Genomic DNA, 17,232 nt, shown 5'->3' with positions numbered 1-17,232 from the left:
GGGTCAAAACCCTAAACATATAAAAATGCAACAAAATGAAAACATAACATTGGACTCAGAACCTCTTCCTCAGCGTTTTCTGCACAGCGTCCTTCACCTCCTTGTTCCTCAGGCTGTAGATCAGGGGGTTCAGCATGGGGATCACGGTGGTGTAGAACACGGAGGCCACCTGCTCCTGGGCCAGGGAACTGGCCGTAGATGGCTTCAGGTACATGAAAGCTGTGGAGCCGTAGAACAGCCCCACGGCGGCCAGGTGGGAGCTGCAGGTGCCGAAGGCCTTGGTCCGGCCCTCTGTGCTGCTGATGCGGAGGATGCTGGCGACGATGAAGGCGTAGGAGATGAGGACGGTCAGGCCGGTGACTATGATGTTGAATCCCGCCAGGAGGAAGACAGTGAGCTCCACGGCGTAGGTGCTGGAGCAGGAGAGCTTCATGAGGGGCAGGATGTCGCAGAAGTAGTGCCCGATGAGCCGCTCACAGTAGGACAGCTGGAGCATGAGACCCGTCTCGATGGTGGCGCCGGTGAGGCCCATGGCGTAGACCAGCGCCACCAGCAGGGCGCAGCTGCGCAGAGACATGATGGCGCCGTAGAGCAGAGGGCTGCAGATGGCCACGTAGCGGTCGTAGGCCATGACGGTGAGCATGTAGCACTCGGCAATGACGAACACCAGGAAGAAGTAGAGCTGGGCCATGCAGCCCGCGTAGGAGAGGAGGTTCTGCTCGGCCACAAAGTTGACCAGCATCCTGGGGGTGATGGCGGAGGAGTAGCAGAGGTCCACGAGGGACAGGTTGCTGAGGAAGTAGTACATGGGGGTGTGAAGCTGAGGACTCAGGCAGATCAGCACGATCATGCCCAGGTTCCCCGTCATGGTGACCAGGTAGATGCCCAGGAAGAGGAAGAAGAGGGGGAGCTGGAGCTCTGGCCGGCTTGTCAGCCCCCCAAGTATGAACTCTGCCACTGTGGAGTGGTTTCCAGCTGCCATTCTCCGGCGGGGTCCCCTGGGAGTGGAAGAGAGAGACAGTTGAGAAACTGCATCTTGGAGGGAGGGGAAGCCAGCCGGGGGCATGGTGGCCAGTGGGCAGTCCTGGGTCTGGCCTGACGTTCCTTCCCTATGCTTTGCTGCTTGCCAGAGGAAGAGCACACACGGGGCTTCTTTACAGGTCTCAGAGAGGAGAGGGGAATGTGGCAGGGTCTAGGACATTCCCTACTTGCAGTGTCTAACTGTTCCAGAGCACTGATGCTTCGAGTCCTTGGACCAGCAGCTGCAGCCTCACCTAGGGATACTAGAGCTTCTCTCTCCAACCTTAGAGGACCTGAGAGTGGACACTGGGGATGGACTCTACACACTGCACTTCCTCCCCCTCCGGGTAATGTCACACAGGCTCCAGCAGGGGAGTGTCTACTGGTACTACCAAGGACATTCCATAGTGTGTTGCTGCAGTATTGGCTTTTGTTTTTCCTTTTGTGGTGCTGAGATTGGCTGAGTCATATCCCCAGGCTCTGGGGCAATTGGTTGTGAAATTACATTTCCCTTTTCATCCGTGAACATTTTAGTCACTAAATGTAGACAGATGACTATCAACTCGATGGATGAGTTGCCAGGGGCAGAGGGAGCCAGAATTCGCATCACATGAGAATGAATTTCTCCATTTGCAAGATGGAGTTCATGGAGTTCGTGCTATCAATTCCAAAGGTGGTTGCAGAAAATAAGGGGGGGTCTGTGCCTTTAAAAATACCCTTTTTAATTACTTGGTGTCTGAAAAAAGGTGAGTTGTCAGGAACCTTTTGGGGTGTGGGTCAGTGTTAGAGCACTGCCAGGCAGCTTTGAGGCTGTAAGTCTGATCCTTGTCACCCCCATGCCCCAGACCTCCATCCTAATGGCCCTTCTCATGGGACTCCCTGATGGTGACAGTGCAAGGCCCGGGGCGGGGGTGAGGGGAGACAGTGCAACCAAGTGGGCTGTCCCCACTCATAGTGACACTACAAAGGGGAGGGAGGGGGAAAACTGTGACTTGTCATTAGGTATTTGTTCTTAGTTTTTCACTGGACTTGCGATCCTAAGTCAGTGCTTGTCAATCTTGGCTGAGTATTATAATATATAATTAATTAATTTTGGGGTCTTTTTTTTTTGTGCCACGCTTGAATGTGCTCAGGGCCCACTTTTGACAGTGCTCAGGAGACGGTATGTGGTGCCTGTGATTAAATCTGGGTCAGCTGCAAGGCAAGTGCTCTACCCACGGTGCTTTCTCTCCAAGCCCTCAATAACTATTGTTATTTGAAGACATTCTCTGAAACCAGTGTGGGGCGATGGCCCAGAGGGCTCGAGCATATCTTTGTATGCAGGAACCCTGGGTTTGATCCTTGCACTGCACGGTCCCGGCAGCATTGCCAGGCGCGGCCCCCCAACCTCCCTACAGGGAGAGTACCCAGGTCACAGCGGTGTTCTCCTGTCTGTCGGATCTGCCACTGCAAACCAGGCCTTAAGTTTTCCACTTGCCCCTTTCACCTGAGGATCACAGCACTGACCAGAAACCACTTCATTATGTGGTGGATTTGGAGTGGATTTTTAGGTTGTGCATTCAGGAAACTTCCATTGTTGCCAAAGCTTTCATGATCCCCTACCTTCAGCTAGACACCCCCAGTGGGACTGTGAGCCACAATTTAAATAACTAACTGCTCTAGGCACCCAGTGTCTGAGATGTGTTTCTGAGACTGAAAAATCTTAAATTCTGACTATTTTAATGGCTTCCTTAAACAGTGACTAACTTTTGTCTAATCATCTCCAAAGGTTAATCTCTTTAACTCCTCCTGAAAATTTGGGTATGAGAAGACAAGTGCTTAGGAGTTCCATTCCAAGTTTCACATTGAGCAAACGGGCCCCAAGTGACCTGCAGACTGGTGAGCCGTGAGTTGGAAGTGAAAACCGGCTGTGTGCTGGCGTGAGCTTATCCCTGATCTCAGCGTGTAGCCTTATGGGGATGTCTGCGCGTCTGTCCAGCCAGCAGGGTTGGGGGCGAACATGCGTCAGTGTTGCCTCAGATTCGAGACAGAGGAATGCCGTGATGCCTTTTTCGTTCTCTAGGATACTGAAGTTCTGAAAGTCACCCCACTGATACCCCTAGACGGAGGTAGAATTGGGCCAAGAACTCACAGCCAGGTGCTTTGTTTCCATGGAACAAGGTGGTTTTGCTGTAGCTAATATCTCTGTAGCATTTTTATTATTATTCTTAAAATTATTTTTTATCTCACTTATTTTTGTTATATTATAACAGATAAAGGCTGTTCATTTTTGGATATGAGGCATGGAATATCTTCACGAATGAAAGCAGGACGTAGAGCAGTTGTGCAGTGGGTAGGGCATTTGCAATGTACGTGGATGATCTGGTCCCTTGGACCTGCCAGGATTGATACCTGAGTGCAGAGCCAGGAGTAACTCCTAAGCACCCATCCCACTGCCCCCAAAAAAGCAATGTGCATACATCAAAGAAAATTATAAATACAAATAAGCGAAACTCAAAAAGGCATTTTCTTGCTATTTGGAGACTAATACTAGTAGTGACTGTCCTAGTTTTTTTTTCTTTTTGGGTCACACTGGGAATGCACAGGGGTTACTCCTGGCTCTGCACTCAGGAATTACTCCTGGTGCTGCTCAGGGGAACCATATAGGATGCTGAGAATCGAACCCGGGTCAGCCTCGTGCAAGGCAAATGCCCTACCCACTGTGCTATCACTCCAGCCCCTGTTCTAGATTTTTTTCTGTGTATACTTACATATGTGTAAGTATAAATGCGTTTATTTATTCATTTTTTTGAGGTTCCCAAAGAGCTTTTATTTATCTTAATTATATTTATGGTCTGGAGCGATAGCACAGCAGGTAGGGTGTTTGCCTTGCACGTGGCTGACCTGGGTTTGATTTCTCAGTCCCTTTCGGAGAGCCCAGCAAGCTACCGAAAATATCCTTCCCACATGGCAGAGCCTGGCAAGCTACCCTTGGCATATTCGATATGCCATAAACAGTAACAAGTCTCACAATGGAGACATTACTGGTGCCCACTCGAGCAAATCGATGAACAAAAGGACAACAGTGCTACAGACAGTGCTACAGTGCATATTTATGGTCATTAGATATAATCATGAATAAGAAAGCAGAATGAGATATATAAACACACTTAAAGGACATTATGTAACCTGATTTTTCTGATTCTTCAATGCATTGCTTTAAAATACACTGATTTAATTCTTATAATAATAAAGTCTGTCAGTAGCTGGGTTTCAACTTCTTTGATGTAAGAGCATTTCAATCCATGGGATGTGATGTGAAGACAAGAAAATCTGCAAAGGTGATACGTTAAGTATTTTTTGTGTAGGGTAATGAATTTTGCAATAACTAGTCTTAGAGCTAGCTGAGGTGTTTTATATTTTTCTATTTTCACTTACTAGGTAAGTGAAACTGGTTCTAGGTAACAATATATTTAAAAAATATATCCTTATACCCAATATTCCCTCTTAAAGCAACAAAAACCCACCTTGTAGCACTAAATTGATTTGGCACTGGTGGGCTCTGGATTGAAGTGCATTGCTTTCTTGGACTCTTGAAATGAAACATTCAGCCCAGTTTGGTGAACATTGACCCTTTGCCTTCCTTCCTTCCAAGTCTATCTTGAAGATATCATTGTCAAAGGTCAGAGTTTTATAAAGCACCACAGAGTGAATGCCACTTGCTCATTGCAATTCAGACTGAAAATCATAAGCGCTTTGTTAGAACTTTTTAATGCCTTTTAATATCTAGAGATATAAAATGGGCAAGCACAACTCCCCTTTTTCGTGATGTTACTATAGTTATTCCCTGTAGTTCCATCAGGGCCTCCCACAAAGGCTCGAAATCGAGCCACACACAAAGAAAAATGCCTTAGAGCTGAAGGTAACCATGCAGTTGGAAATACTGGACACAGGAGTTCCTGAAACAGATAGTTATTTCATATGTTTGCTTTAAATCAGTTGTTAAATACCTGCAGAGAAGAGATGGAACTCTGTCTTCTGAAAATTCCAGGGATGCCTCAGTTTAAGCCAGTATGAGTATAGTGGCAGGAGATGAGAGAACCATATCCTTTGGTGTCCTGTAGCCAGCACGTAAAAGTGTTGGCTGCTGAGCCTGGGGGACTGGGAGAGCTGAATATATGGACAGAACCTCTGGGGGCAGCCCCTCTGGGGTCTTTACCAAAGGCATAGATTACCTTGCTCTACACCTGTGCTCTCAGCTCCCAAGTGCGTTAATTTTCATTTTAGTGTGAGTCATCATCCAGCTTAGGAGACTTAGTCTAATGATGCATTCAATGATTTTATGCCATTCAGCCCCCTCCTCATCACTACCACCATAAGTAGCATCAGTTCCTGCCTTTATATTCATGATGTATAAATAATGTACTCCTCATTAGACAAACTCAACCAGCAATAACCACCATTAAGTATAATGAACTAATCAGGTAGTGTTTTAAACACTATGTGGCAGCACTGTTGTAGCACTGTCATCCTGTTGTTCATCGATTTGCTCAAGCGGGCACCAGTAACGTCTCCATTGTGAGACTTGTTACAGTTTTTGGCATATCGAATATGCCATGGGTAGCTTGCCAGGCTCTGCTGTGTGGTGGGATACTCTTGGTAGCTTGCCGGGCTCTCTGAGAGGGATGGAGGAATCGAACCCGGGTTAGTCACATGCAAGGCAAACGCCCTATCTGCTGTGCTATCGCTTCAGTCCTTTTTAACCTTTTCTGAATATTTTACTCAGCGGTATAAAACTAGTAAAGGGATGTTAATTTCTTTTTTTTTTTCTTGTTGGGTCACACCTGGCAATGCTCAGGGGTTACTCCTGGCTTTGCACTCAAGAATCACTCCTGGTGGTGCTTGGGAGACCATGTGGGATGCTGGGAACTGAACCTGGGTTGGCTACGTGCAAGGCAAATGCCTACCTGCTGTGCTATTACTCCAGCTCCAGGAATGTTAATTTCTAAGGAATATCAAATTTGTCATCTGTCTGCTGCACCTATTGGCTTGACATTGTGGACAGGCATGATGCCAAGGGACTTGTAGAGGTGTGGACTTGGCACAGCACTTCTTCACTCCCTCATAGAGGAACTAGGTTCCTAGAAACGTGTTTTTAGGAATATTCTGGAATATCTACAAAAATTTTTCTAATAGGTTTATTAATAATGATGTTAGTTTTTGAGACACACCCTGGAGTGCTCAGAGTCTGTCATAGTTCTATGCTCAGGAGTGACCCTTGAGGGTTTGTTGGGGGACCATATGTGGTGCTGGGAATTAAACCAGGGTTGACTGCATGTAAGGCAAATGCTTTATCTCTGTACTATTTCTCTGGCCCAATATTTTTTTAAGTTTAATTTTGTTTTTATAAAGTTGTTCACAATGATTTACTACATTCAGTATTCCAATACCAATCCCAACAGCATTACACCTTCCCGCTACCATTATTTCCAATATTACCGGCCACCATCCAAACCTGCCCAAACAGCAGGCCCTAAATAGTTTATTTTGTATTGCTCGTTATGAATAATTTGCTAAAAATGATCAAAAAAGATTTCCTTAGAAGGAAGTGGGAAGATTGTTGGAGCAATGGAACCCTTGTATAAGAGATTATTAAATGTTATTACAGGTTAAGCCTTGTGTGTTAATATTTTCTTAATTGAGATTGATTGCCTTCTACTCTACATCCCATCCAATGTGGTGTGCTATATATATGGTCTGCTCATACATGGTGTGCTCCTGGTATGTAAGTGGTGTAGAGTATGAGATGCCGCCCCAGGAATTCTAAATTTTTGAATGGGGTGATAGAACTAGAGTTAAATTTTTAACTGAATGGTGACTTTGGGATCTAGGAACACCTCTGCAGCTTGTTGATCTCTCTCAAGATTTCTTTATGAGTCTCTGGATCATGGCCAGTAAATGAACTTGTATGGCTCCAGAGACAGTTCATGGGCATGACTGCCAGGCTCCCAGAAGAAAAGGGGGTTGGGGGGAGGTCACCCATCCCGGACTCTGCGAGATCCTGGAGATTTTTGTCACAAAACCTGCATACCTGAGTTTTTCGACAGATTTATTTCCAGATGAGGCTCACTGGAGCCTGTGGAGCCCAGCCATGAGCATGGCAGCGATGGTCCTGCAGGTTTTTGGCTGCCCGGGCTCTGTGTGGGCAGGTGGTGGGCTCACCTGCCACCCTCTGGGGTACCCTGGATAGGAGACTCAGCTTGGCACAGGGTCTGGAGGCATCTCTGCAGCTTGTGGATCTCCTTCTACATTTATTTATGAGTCCCTGGATCATGGCCTGTTAATGAGCTTATACGAAACCAGAGGCAGTTCATGGGTGTGACTGCCAGACACCAGAAGAACAGCGGAATGTTGGGAGGTCACCCATCCATGACTATGAGAGCCTGGAGGTTTCTGGCCCAAAACCAAAATTTTAAATAAAAAATTTTCTGAGATAATTGTAGATTGGTGTGCAATTACAAGAAGTATTTTAGAGAGATTTGTTATCCTTTATGGAGTTTTTCCTGATGGTACCATTTTGTGAAATTATAGTTCAGTTTCACACCCAGGATATTTGACTATGCCATCTGGGATCCTGTTTAGGTTTCTCCAGGTTTACTTACACTCAGGAGTGTTTGTGCTTGCACACATACACTTAGTTTAATGCCATTTTTCTAAATATGTTGATTGGATATCCATAACCACAATTTAGCTAAAATCACCAACTTTGTTTTTATAATTTTCAAAATTAGAATTTAGTTTTTTATTGCCCTCCAACATTGACTTGTTATATTTCTTTAGTATTTTATACTCTCATTTGTTTAAATATATTTTATTTTTAAGCATAAAACATTGTATCCTTTAACTTATTGTAATTTTCTCTTGTTAAAAATGTTCTTTCTGGGGCTGGAGTGATAGCACAGTGGGTAGGGCATTTGCCTTGCACGTGACTGACCCGGATTTGATTCCCATCATCCCATATGGTCCCCTGAGCACTGCCAGGTGTAATTCCTGAGTGCATGAGCCAGGAGTAACCCCTGTGCATTGCCGGGTGTGACCCCAAAAGCAAAAAAAAAAAAGTTCTTTCTTTGGACAGTGTAACTCTGTTCAGTTAGCTCTTGAGTCTTTGAATTAGTCTTTGTTACCTGGTAGAACAAGGTGGTTTTTTTTTTTCTTTTTGGGTCACACCCAGCAATGCTCAGAGGTTACTCCTGGCTCTGCACTCAGGAATCACTCCTGGTGGTGCTTGGGGGACCATATGAGATGCCGGGGATCAAACTCAGGTTGGCTGTGTGCAGGGCAAATGCCCTACCTGCTGGTACTATTTTTGCAGCCCAGAACAAGATGTTTTGAGTCCAGGAAGTCACCATACTCATTACTTTTGCGGGGGTAGTTATTGCTTTAGGTTTCTTTAAAAAGAACTAGGAAAATTTGTGATTGCATCATTGTCAAAGGATCTCTCTTTACTAAAATATATCAGTAGTTTTACTAGAATACTAGAATTTATTCTGATCAATTTTTGTGCAGTTTTCTTATTTCTTTGTAACATATCACTTCAAATATTTTAACATGAAAAGAAGTTCTTTGTGCTATAATTATTTATATCTTTAGCTTTGATTATCTTCTTTGAGACATCTCCTCTGTGTCAATTAGATATTTTGTATCCATATTACTTTCCAAAATTTCCTTTCAACATTCTTTTCTTTCTTTTTTTTTTCTTGGCCACATCCAGTGCTCAGTACTTACTCCCAGCTCTGTGCTCAGGAATTACTCCCTGTGGAGTTTTGGGGACCATATGGGTTCTTGGAATTGAATCGGGGTTGGCCATGTGCAAGGCAAATGCCCTACACAGTGAACTATCACTCCAGCCCCTCTTCTCTATTTTTATTTCTTTTAGGCTTCTATTTTTCTGAACATATTACTAGCTGTGTTTATTTGCTCCTTTGATTTTTCTAATTCTTTTTTAATTTCATAACATATTTTAAAGTTTCTAATAGCTTCCTCACAAGGGTTCTGTTGCCTACTTTTAAATTTTCCTAATAATAGTCATTGCAAAGTTATTTGTTACTTCAAAGAATAATCAGTGGTAAGGGGACCTGACCTGGGTTGCATGGCCTCAGTAGCTCTCACTAGGAGGAATTTTAGCCTGATGGTTATGAACCAGAGGCCTCGAAGGCACGTGTGAGGCCTTGGAACAATAACTTGGAGAAACTTGCCTCTATAATGGATATTGTTATCGTGAGTTCTAAATAAGGATCGATTTCTCAAATGCTTTGGTTCTTGGTAGCAGGGATTGAGTAGAAGGAGTTCTGAGAGACAGGGTAACTTCTGTCTTCTTTTCTCCCATTATTTCTCTTTAGAGTATTGGATAAATGCTGGTTAAAATGGAGATCTTTGGCTCACTCTTCAAGCCCATGTTCTTCTTTGAACTCAAATCTCACTTGTTTCTCTTTTTATTTCTTTGCTTACTTTCACTCTGGAGAAGCCCATGTTCTCTCTTAAACATGTATTTTCCCTCTTTTTCTCCTCTCACATCTTTCTAAACCAGTTTCACTCGTTAAAAACTCTCTTGCTTCACCAAAAAAAAAAGAATAAAGGAAAGAAAGAAGCAAAAATGTTTCTAAATGCCAAATCAAGCAATACTTGATAAAGACTATAAACAAATATATCTTCTTCCACAGGGAAAATAGTCTCTGAGGAAATGGTCTTGAGAGAGATGGTGTCTAATAATCAGGCCACTGAGCTCCAGAACAAAGCTGCTTCCACCGCTGGGCAAGACAGCTGGAGGCCCTGGGCAAATCAGCCACCAGGAAAAAAACATGCTTTTCAGCACAGAAAGAGCTGGAAGGAGCAAGCGAATTTGTGGTGCTGTGATTCAGAACCAGTGGAGGGAGTTCTGAATTCCGTCTTTGCACTCAGGTCATTTCCTGGACAGCTGTCGTTGGGTCAATAGGGTTCTGGCTTCTTGTCCTAAGCCCAAGGGAGGCCACTGCTTGCCTGAGTCCTTCAGTCCTGAAACCTTCCAGGGCAGACCCAGCTCAGATGGTCACTTTCCCTTTCAGGCTGCAGCTTTGTGGTGGGGACATTGAGGTTCCGTCCTTAACCTGTCTTTCTCATGTGATCAGTGGTGGTGATGAATATTGTCACTCAGCTCTTAAAACACAGCCCCTTTCTGTAACTGCTGAGGTAGTGTTAGCATTGGAGCAGTGATCATAAAAGCTACCGTGGGAGCTAAGAGATCTTGGGAGAAGGTAGGCTTCACCTTTTTTGTTTTGTTTTATTTTGGGGCCACACCTGGCATTGCTCAAAGTTTTCTCCTTGCACTCCTGGGGCACTTGGGGGACTATATGGGATGCTGAGGATCAAACCTGGATCGGCCACCTAGAAGGCAAACGCCTGTCCCCCTGCTGTTGCTCGGACTCCACTATACGCATGTTCTTTTTTTCCCCTTTGTTTCTTTTTTTTGTTGTTGTTGTTGTTTTGGGTCACACCTGGCAATGTACGGGGTTGCTCCTGGCTCTGCACTCAGGAATTACCCCTGGCAGTGCTCAGGGGACCATATGGGATGCTAGAAATTGAACCCGGGGTGGCCACGTGCAAGGCAAATGCCCTACCCGCTGTGGTGCTGTGCTATCACTCCGGCCCCTAGATTCATGTTCTTGATATGATATCTGAGACTGTGTAAGAGCTCTGGCTCCTGCCATCTGGGTCCTCAGGTTTCAGAAATGGGGCGGCGGGGCGGCAGGGATGGAGAGATTGAGAGAGATTGAGAGAGAGGACAATGGAAAATGGACCAACATTAGATGTAAAGGATATTCTGCCATATCTCTCTCACGGCACCTGTTCTCACCCTGGAGGCTCTGTAGCCTCCTGTTGGGAACTTTGAGTTACTGGGCCATGGAGACTGACCCCAACAAACTGGAAAAACCCTTCCTGTGCAGCCCAGTTGTCATTTTTTGGGGATCCCAATCAGGAATGAGTAGTGTGGGGATGCAGGGGCTGGTGTTGGGCATTTCAGGCTCAGGAATGAGTGGTGTGGGGTGCAGGGACTAGGACTGGACCTTTCCCTTAAAGTAACTTTCTCTTCTTGCCCTCACAGATCCTCACTGCCCTTCCCCACCCTCCCCCCTAACTGAGAGGCCAATGGCAGCTGGGAACTCCTCTGTGACCGTGTTCCTCCTTGCTGGCCTGACAGACCAGCCGGGACTCCAGCTCCCTCTCTTTTTCCTGTTCCTGGGATTCTTCATGATGACGGTGCTGGGGAACCTGGGCTTGATCACCCTGATTGGGCTTAACCCTCGCCTGCACACCCCCATGTACTTCTTCCTCTTCAACCTCTCCCTGATAGACTTTTGTTACTCCACTACAATCATCCCCAAAATGTTGCAGAGTTTCATCTCAAAGAAGAACCTCATCCTGTACTCTGGGTGTCTAACTCAGCTCTTTTTCTTCTGCTTCTTCGTCATCTCTGAGTCCTTTGTGCTGTCAGCGATGGCTTATGACCGCTATGTCGCCATCTGCAAACCACTGGTGTACACGACCACCATGTCCCCTCAGGTCTGTCTGACGCTCTTGTTAGGGGTCTATGTGATGGGGTTTTCCGGGGCCCTGGCCCACACGGTGAGCATCGCGAGTCTGACCTTCTGTGCCAACAACCTTGTGAACCATTTCATGTGCGATATCCTTCCCCTACTCGAGCTGTCCTGTGACAGCAATTTCGTGCACGAGCTGGTGGTCTTTGTTGTTGTCGCCATTGACATTGGTGTGCCCATTGCCACCGTCTTTATATCCTATGCACTGATCCTCTGCAGCATTCTCCGGATTCCCTCCACGGAGGGCAAGTCCAAAGCCTTTAGCACCTGCAGCTCCCACATCATTGTGGTTTGCCTGTTCTTCGGTTCTGGGGCCTTCATGTATCTCAAACCACCTTCTCTTTTGCCCCTGAACCAAGGGAAAGTGTCTTCTCTCTTCTATACCATTGTGGTGCCCATGTTAAACCCACTAATCTATAGTTTGAGGAATAAGGATGTCAAAGTTGCCCTGAGGAAAACCTTGGGATTAAAACTCATTTCTTGAGAAAGGAATAGCAGTTAAGGAAGGAGATGCAGTGCTCTGTTTACTGGTGTGTGTGTTTTCAATAAGAGAGAGAGTCAAGTTCCAGTTTTTTTTTTAAATCTCTTTTCAGACAGGAAGTTCACAGATTCAGTTCTCTGTCTTCTCTGCTTTTTTGTCATCCTAATTTAGTACCTGACACTATTGAAGTTAGAATTAATTTCTAATCTTTAGCTTTTCTTTCATTGTTTTTTTCCCCCAGTTCTTTCATTTCTCCCAAAATGATGAACTTTATGTAGGGGAAATACCATCATCAATGTGACATTGGAGCCTCACATTTCCCCTTACGCTTTGTTGTTATTAGTGATCACTGCAGTTTTCTACCACTTCTGTCATACTGTTTTGGTCTTTGGTTGCAATGAGACTGTGACCATTTGACACTGTCTTCTGCAGATAGCTTCTAAATTTAGGGATTTCTGATGTTGTGGCCAAACCAGGGAACTCACTGTCTCTTTGTGATCACAGTAGAATTCAACTCCCTGTGCAGAGTTGAATTCCCTCCCCAGCTCCCGGGAATCAGCATCTCTCTTACAGATATGGGATGTATCGTCCTAGGAACTTGTCTTATTATGTCCAGCGTCACCATCCTTATCTTTTGTTTTCATTCTCCTCATCATCCCTCTTGGAACCAGTTGAAGATGAGTTGGTCTCTAGCAGACATCTCTCTTTCACTGCATTTGGGGCATACTCCTGATTTGCCTGGAACCTGGAACTGTTGGAGAGAATAAGTTACCTGCAATCTTCTCCACCAGGGCAGGGTCCCTCTGATCAATATTTTGAGGAGTGCAACAATTTAATTGGCCATGAGGAAGTTTGAATAATTATTCTTGTTTTTTGAGCTATCATGGCTTACCAGCTCTCCCTTCTAATTTGTTCAAGACGGTATTTTGCCATCCTAACCTTTCCCTTGTAAAGTAGGTGTGTTTTCACCTTGCTACTGCCAGGTAGAATAGCAGCTACAGTCACAGGATCTGTATGTTTGGTTGTATTGCTGGCATTAGGATGCCACCCCTGGCAGAGTTGCAGGGCCATCCTGACTTTCTGTCCTAAACTCTGTATTTCCCTGCTGCTTCATAACACTTGTTCCAGAAGCAAAGACCTAAGAGGAAGCATCTGATTATGGATAAAGCTTCAGTGGGTCACGGTACTGCAAACAGGCTGGAGATTCGGATTCCAGTGCCTTTACTTACTTGAAGTGAAATGATTATAGCATAGTGCATTTTAAATTTTGGGGAAACTTCTGTAATGTTTCCTACATTTCCTACAGTGGCTCTACTGGTCTCTGTTTTCATAATGCAAAAAGAATTCGTTGTACTCTCTTTTTACTAATAGGTATCTTTTTATTGTAGCCATTTATTACCTCGTAGTTTTGATTTGCATTTCCTCAATGACTAGTGATGTATGTTTTATAGACACATTAGCCATTTGTACATCCTCATCGGAAAAATATATTTTTCTGTTACTCTGTCTATTTCTTTTGTTAGTCTTTATCTTCATCTTTCTCCCTTATTCCTCTTCCTCCTATATTTTAGGTAATAAATCTTTATCAGATAAGTAATTTTAAACATATTCTAATTATATAGGCTGTTTTCTTATTTTGTTGAGTACTTGTTATATAAAACCTTTTATTTATTTATTTCTCTGTGTTTGTTTTGGTGTCACACTCAGCATTTCTCAGGACTTTCTCCTGGCTATATACTCAGAGATGTATACAGGAGTATATTTGAGCCCAATATACTCCTGTTTGGCTCAGGGGACCGTATGGGGTACCAGGAATCAAACCTGGGAGCTGCGTTCAAAGCAAGTGTCCTACCTGCTGTACTTCTCACTTTGGTTTCTATAGAAACTTTTTTGACTTATGTGGTCTCACTTAAATCTTTGCTTTTATTATCTGTGCTTTTGATGTCATATCCAAAAAATAAATGCCAAGACCAATGCAAAGAGACTTTTTCTAGTTTTTGGATTTTGGGTCTTCCTTAGGCTTAAACCTTAAATTCATTTTGAGTTAATTTATGTGTTTTAAAATAGGATTTGGTTTTGTTCTTTTGTATGTGATTATTCAGTTCCCTCAGCACCATTTATTAAAGAGACTTTCCTGTCCCCATTGAATACCTTACAAATATTAGTTGATCAATGTATGAAGGTTTATTTATGGCCACTCAGTTCAGTTATATTGTTTTATGTGTCAATTTTTGTTCTAGCAAGTTTAAAATAAGGAAGTATGATGTCTTCCAGTTCTATTGTTGTTTATTAGGATTGTTTTGGCTCTTCTGGGACTTTTGTGACCTTGGTACACATTTGAGGATTGTGTATTTTGTATTTCTCTGAAAGATGGCACTGGAATCTATAGACCACTAAGTGAAATGTTTTAGGTAATGAAAATATATATCTTGTGTCCACAGATATGTCTGTAAAAATCATTGTCTATGAGAATTCACACAAATTAAGTTGATTTTGTTGTATGTCAATTATGCCACAATAAAGTAAATACAGCATATAAATGAAATAGCATGCAATTCTTGAAACACAACTTACAATCAAAGGAATGCAATGTAAGATAAGTTGATGTTGTTTTATCATCAAATTGTCTGAGCTCACAAGGCACTTGATGGTAAGACCTGGGCTAAAGGTATGCCACACACCACTCAGAGGCAGGACTTTATTTGATAATCTTTGTGATGAGTGAATCAGAAAGTTCTCACGAATGCCTCTCTACCTCCATTTCTTCTCTCTGCCCAGGTGCTTTGTTATTCTTTTTTTCTGTGTGTGTGTGTGGGGGGGGAGTCACACCTGGCAATGCTCAGGGGTTACCCCTCGATCTTCACTCACTAGTTACTTCTGGGCCAAATGGGATGCCAGGACTCGAACCTGGGTCAGCCATGTGCAAGTCATATATCCTACCTGCTGTCCTATCACTCAGGGCCCTGCTTTGTTGTTTCTGACAATCAAAATCCCTGTGTTGTTCTGTAGGGTGGGCTTGGCGAATTCAGTGCTTCTTGGTGATTTGGCAAAGTCTGAGAGCCGATGCATATATATGCAAAGACATCTCATTGTGAATCTTCCCCTGCCCCCTAATGTTGCACACATGATACGTAGTTTAAGTCAAACCTAGATGGAGTCAGACCTAGTAGTTGCTTCTCAGAGACTACGGTCTGGAAAAATACTCATACAACGCAAATGGGAAAAGTGAAAAAAGAAAAAAACCGAAAAAACACAAAGTTTTATCTGTCATGGAGCAAGCCTCAGTAATAGGCTTCAGAGATGATGTGCTAGAAAATGAGGTTGCCCTGGCAACTATCTCTGGAAAAAACAAACCCTACACAAATCCCCCTAGAACTCCCAGCGGCTTCTCTGCACTTGACTCTCAAAGAGAGTTTGCTTTAATTTCATTTTAATGAATTGTTTTTCCTGCATTTATTTTGCTCAGTGGGACTGAGGCCAAGAGGTAGAATTGATTAGAGCTGTGCTGGGCTATGTAAATCCATCCCTGCTGAATCGGGGGCGGTGGGTGTGAGCAAGAGCCTGGGGTGGATGTACGCAGACTTAGAGCAGCGGCCAGTGTGCATCGCTTAGGGGGGCTGGCCTGGAGGAAGATGCCCACTGCCTTTGTGTTTTGATTTCATAATTCCTCTAAGAGAACTACTCCCGTTATCCCTGCCCCTCAAACCTCTCAGCTCTGGGTGAGCTAAAGTGCATTCCTCCTATGGCCAAGATTTATTTCTTGTCCATGAGATCCATCATGCTGAATCTCACCAAGGCCCTGGAAAGGGGTGAAGAACACAAAGGGCCACACATCGCTTTGTTAATTCACGGGCAAGCAACAGCTTTGCTGAGATCTGCTTTCACGTGACATGCAGTTTGCGGTCTGGAGACATGGCCCATGTGGTCAGTCCCCGGACGAGTGTGTTCTGTCTGAGAAGCTCAGCTGGATCCCCAAGACCCATGTCATTTGAAGTTGCTCAGACCCAGAGCGACAGGATCCAGACTGCGTGTGATTAGTAGGTCTCCCCTACACAGAAGCTGGGAGAAATTGAGTGGAAGGATCTGTACGTTGCTTTGCATCTTCTGTAAGAGGATGCTGGATCACGATACTCAGTAAAAACTCAATACAAGGTAGCAAGACTCACTTTTCCCTCAGTGCTTTCCTCCACCTTATTGTGATTAAAAAGATGTTATCTGGGGGCCATGGAGAAGGCTCCTAGGGCTGGGGCTCATGCTGTCTTTGCACACAAGAGTTCTAGATTTGATCTCCAGCACCACAAGGGTTTCCAAAAACAGCCCCAGGAGTAGCCCCTAGGTACAAAGGGGGGAAGGGTATGAGTGATAGCTCAAAGGACTAGATTAGAGGCTTTGCATATTGGAACCTCTGGGTCAGTCTTTGGCACTGCATGGTCCCCTGAGTACCACCGGAAGTGAACCCTGAAGCACTTCTAGGTATGGTCCCCAAACGAAGGTGACACGATGGGAAAAGATGGAATGTTTGTTTTGGGTCATATCCAGCAATGCACAGGGGTCATTCCTGGCTCATGCACTCAGGAATTACTCGTGGCAGTGCTCGGGGGACCATATGGGATGCTGGGAATCAAACCTGGGTCGGCCACGTGCAAGGCAAACTCCCTATCCACTGTGCTATTGCTCCAGCCCCCAAAATGAAAGTTTAAGTCATTAGACCCGCAACAAGCTAAGGTTATTAAGTGTGTCAACTGTGGGACTCTTCCCTGGGGAATCTGATTGTTGGCAGAGACCCCGAGGGAGCCTCTGTTGACTGTGCCAGGGTGGTCTGTGCCCTGGAATAAAGCTCTCCAGACGCCTGCTGGGCCCTGGCATCAGGGAAGGGCACTGCTTCATTGCCAGTGGCGGGTAGGAAACAGGACTGTGGCTCTGAGCTCAGGAGGGTGAGTGTCTGCCTGCCCTCTTCTGCCCCGTGCCCTGAGCACAAACCCCACCACCCTGGCGTCCTCTTTCTGTTGTTTGGAAGCTGTGGGATCTGGGCCCCGCACGGAGATCTGGTGTCCTCCCGGGCCCAGCAGGGAAACTCCTAATGCGACACACACAGCCAGTGCTCTCAGTTTCTCTATGTTT

At 44.8% G+C, this 17,232-nt stretch overlaps 3 protein-coding genes across 3 annotated transcripts in view; 2 read left to right on the top strand and 1 right to left on the bottom strand.

Moving 5' to 3' along the window:
* Window positions 1-17,232, top strand: part of LOC101538173 (olfactory receptor 145) — a 75,286-nt gene that overhangs the window by 27,951 nt on the left and 30,103 nt on the right. The window lies entirely within an intron of this gene.
* LOC101547663 (olfactory receptor 8A1) lies at window positions 56-982 on the bottom strand. The gene has a single exon (XM_004605140.3). It carries the CDS (start codon window positions 980-982, stop codon window positions 56-58), a length of 927 nt encoding a protein of 308 aa, XP_004605197.3.
* Window positions 11,179-12,114, top strand: LOC101538436 (olfactory receptor 145). Its single transcript, XM_004604780.3, has one exon. The coding sequence runs from the start codon at window positions 11,182-11,184 to the stop codon at window positions 12,112-12,114; it is 933 nt and encodes a 310-aa protein (XP_004604837.2). The 5' UTR covers window positions 11,179-11,181.

The sequence above is a fragment of the Sorex araneus genome, chromosome 3 (genome assembly GCF_027595985.1).
Source record: "Sorex araneus isolate mSorAra2 chromosome 3, mSorAra2.pri, whole genome shotgun sequence".
Lineage (NCBI taxonomy): Eukaryota > Metazoa > Chordata > Mammalia > Eulipotyphla > Soricidae > Sorex > Sorex araneus.
Note: the sequence above shows the minus strand (reverse complement) of the source record. Positions and strands in the feature narration are given on the sequence as shown.

Excerpts from the sequence above, each read along its gene's own strand:
- LOC101547663 (XM_004605140.3), bottom strand. The coding sequence starts at position 982 with ATGGCAGCTGGAAACCACTCCACAGTGGCAGAGTTCATACTTGGGGGG.
- LOC101538436 (XM_004604780.3), top strand. The coding sequence starts at position 11,182 with ATGGCAGCTGGGAACTCCTCTGTGACCGTGTTCCTCCTTGCTGGCCTG.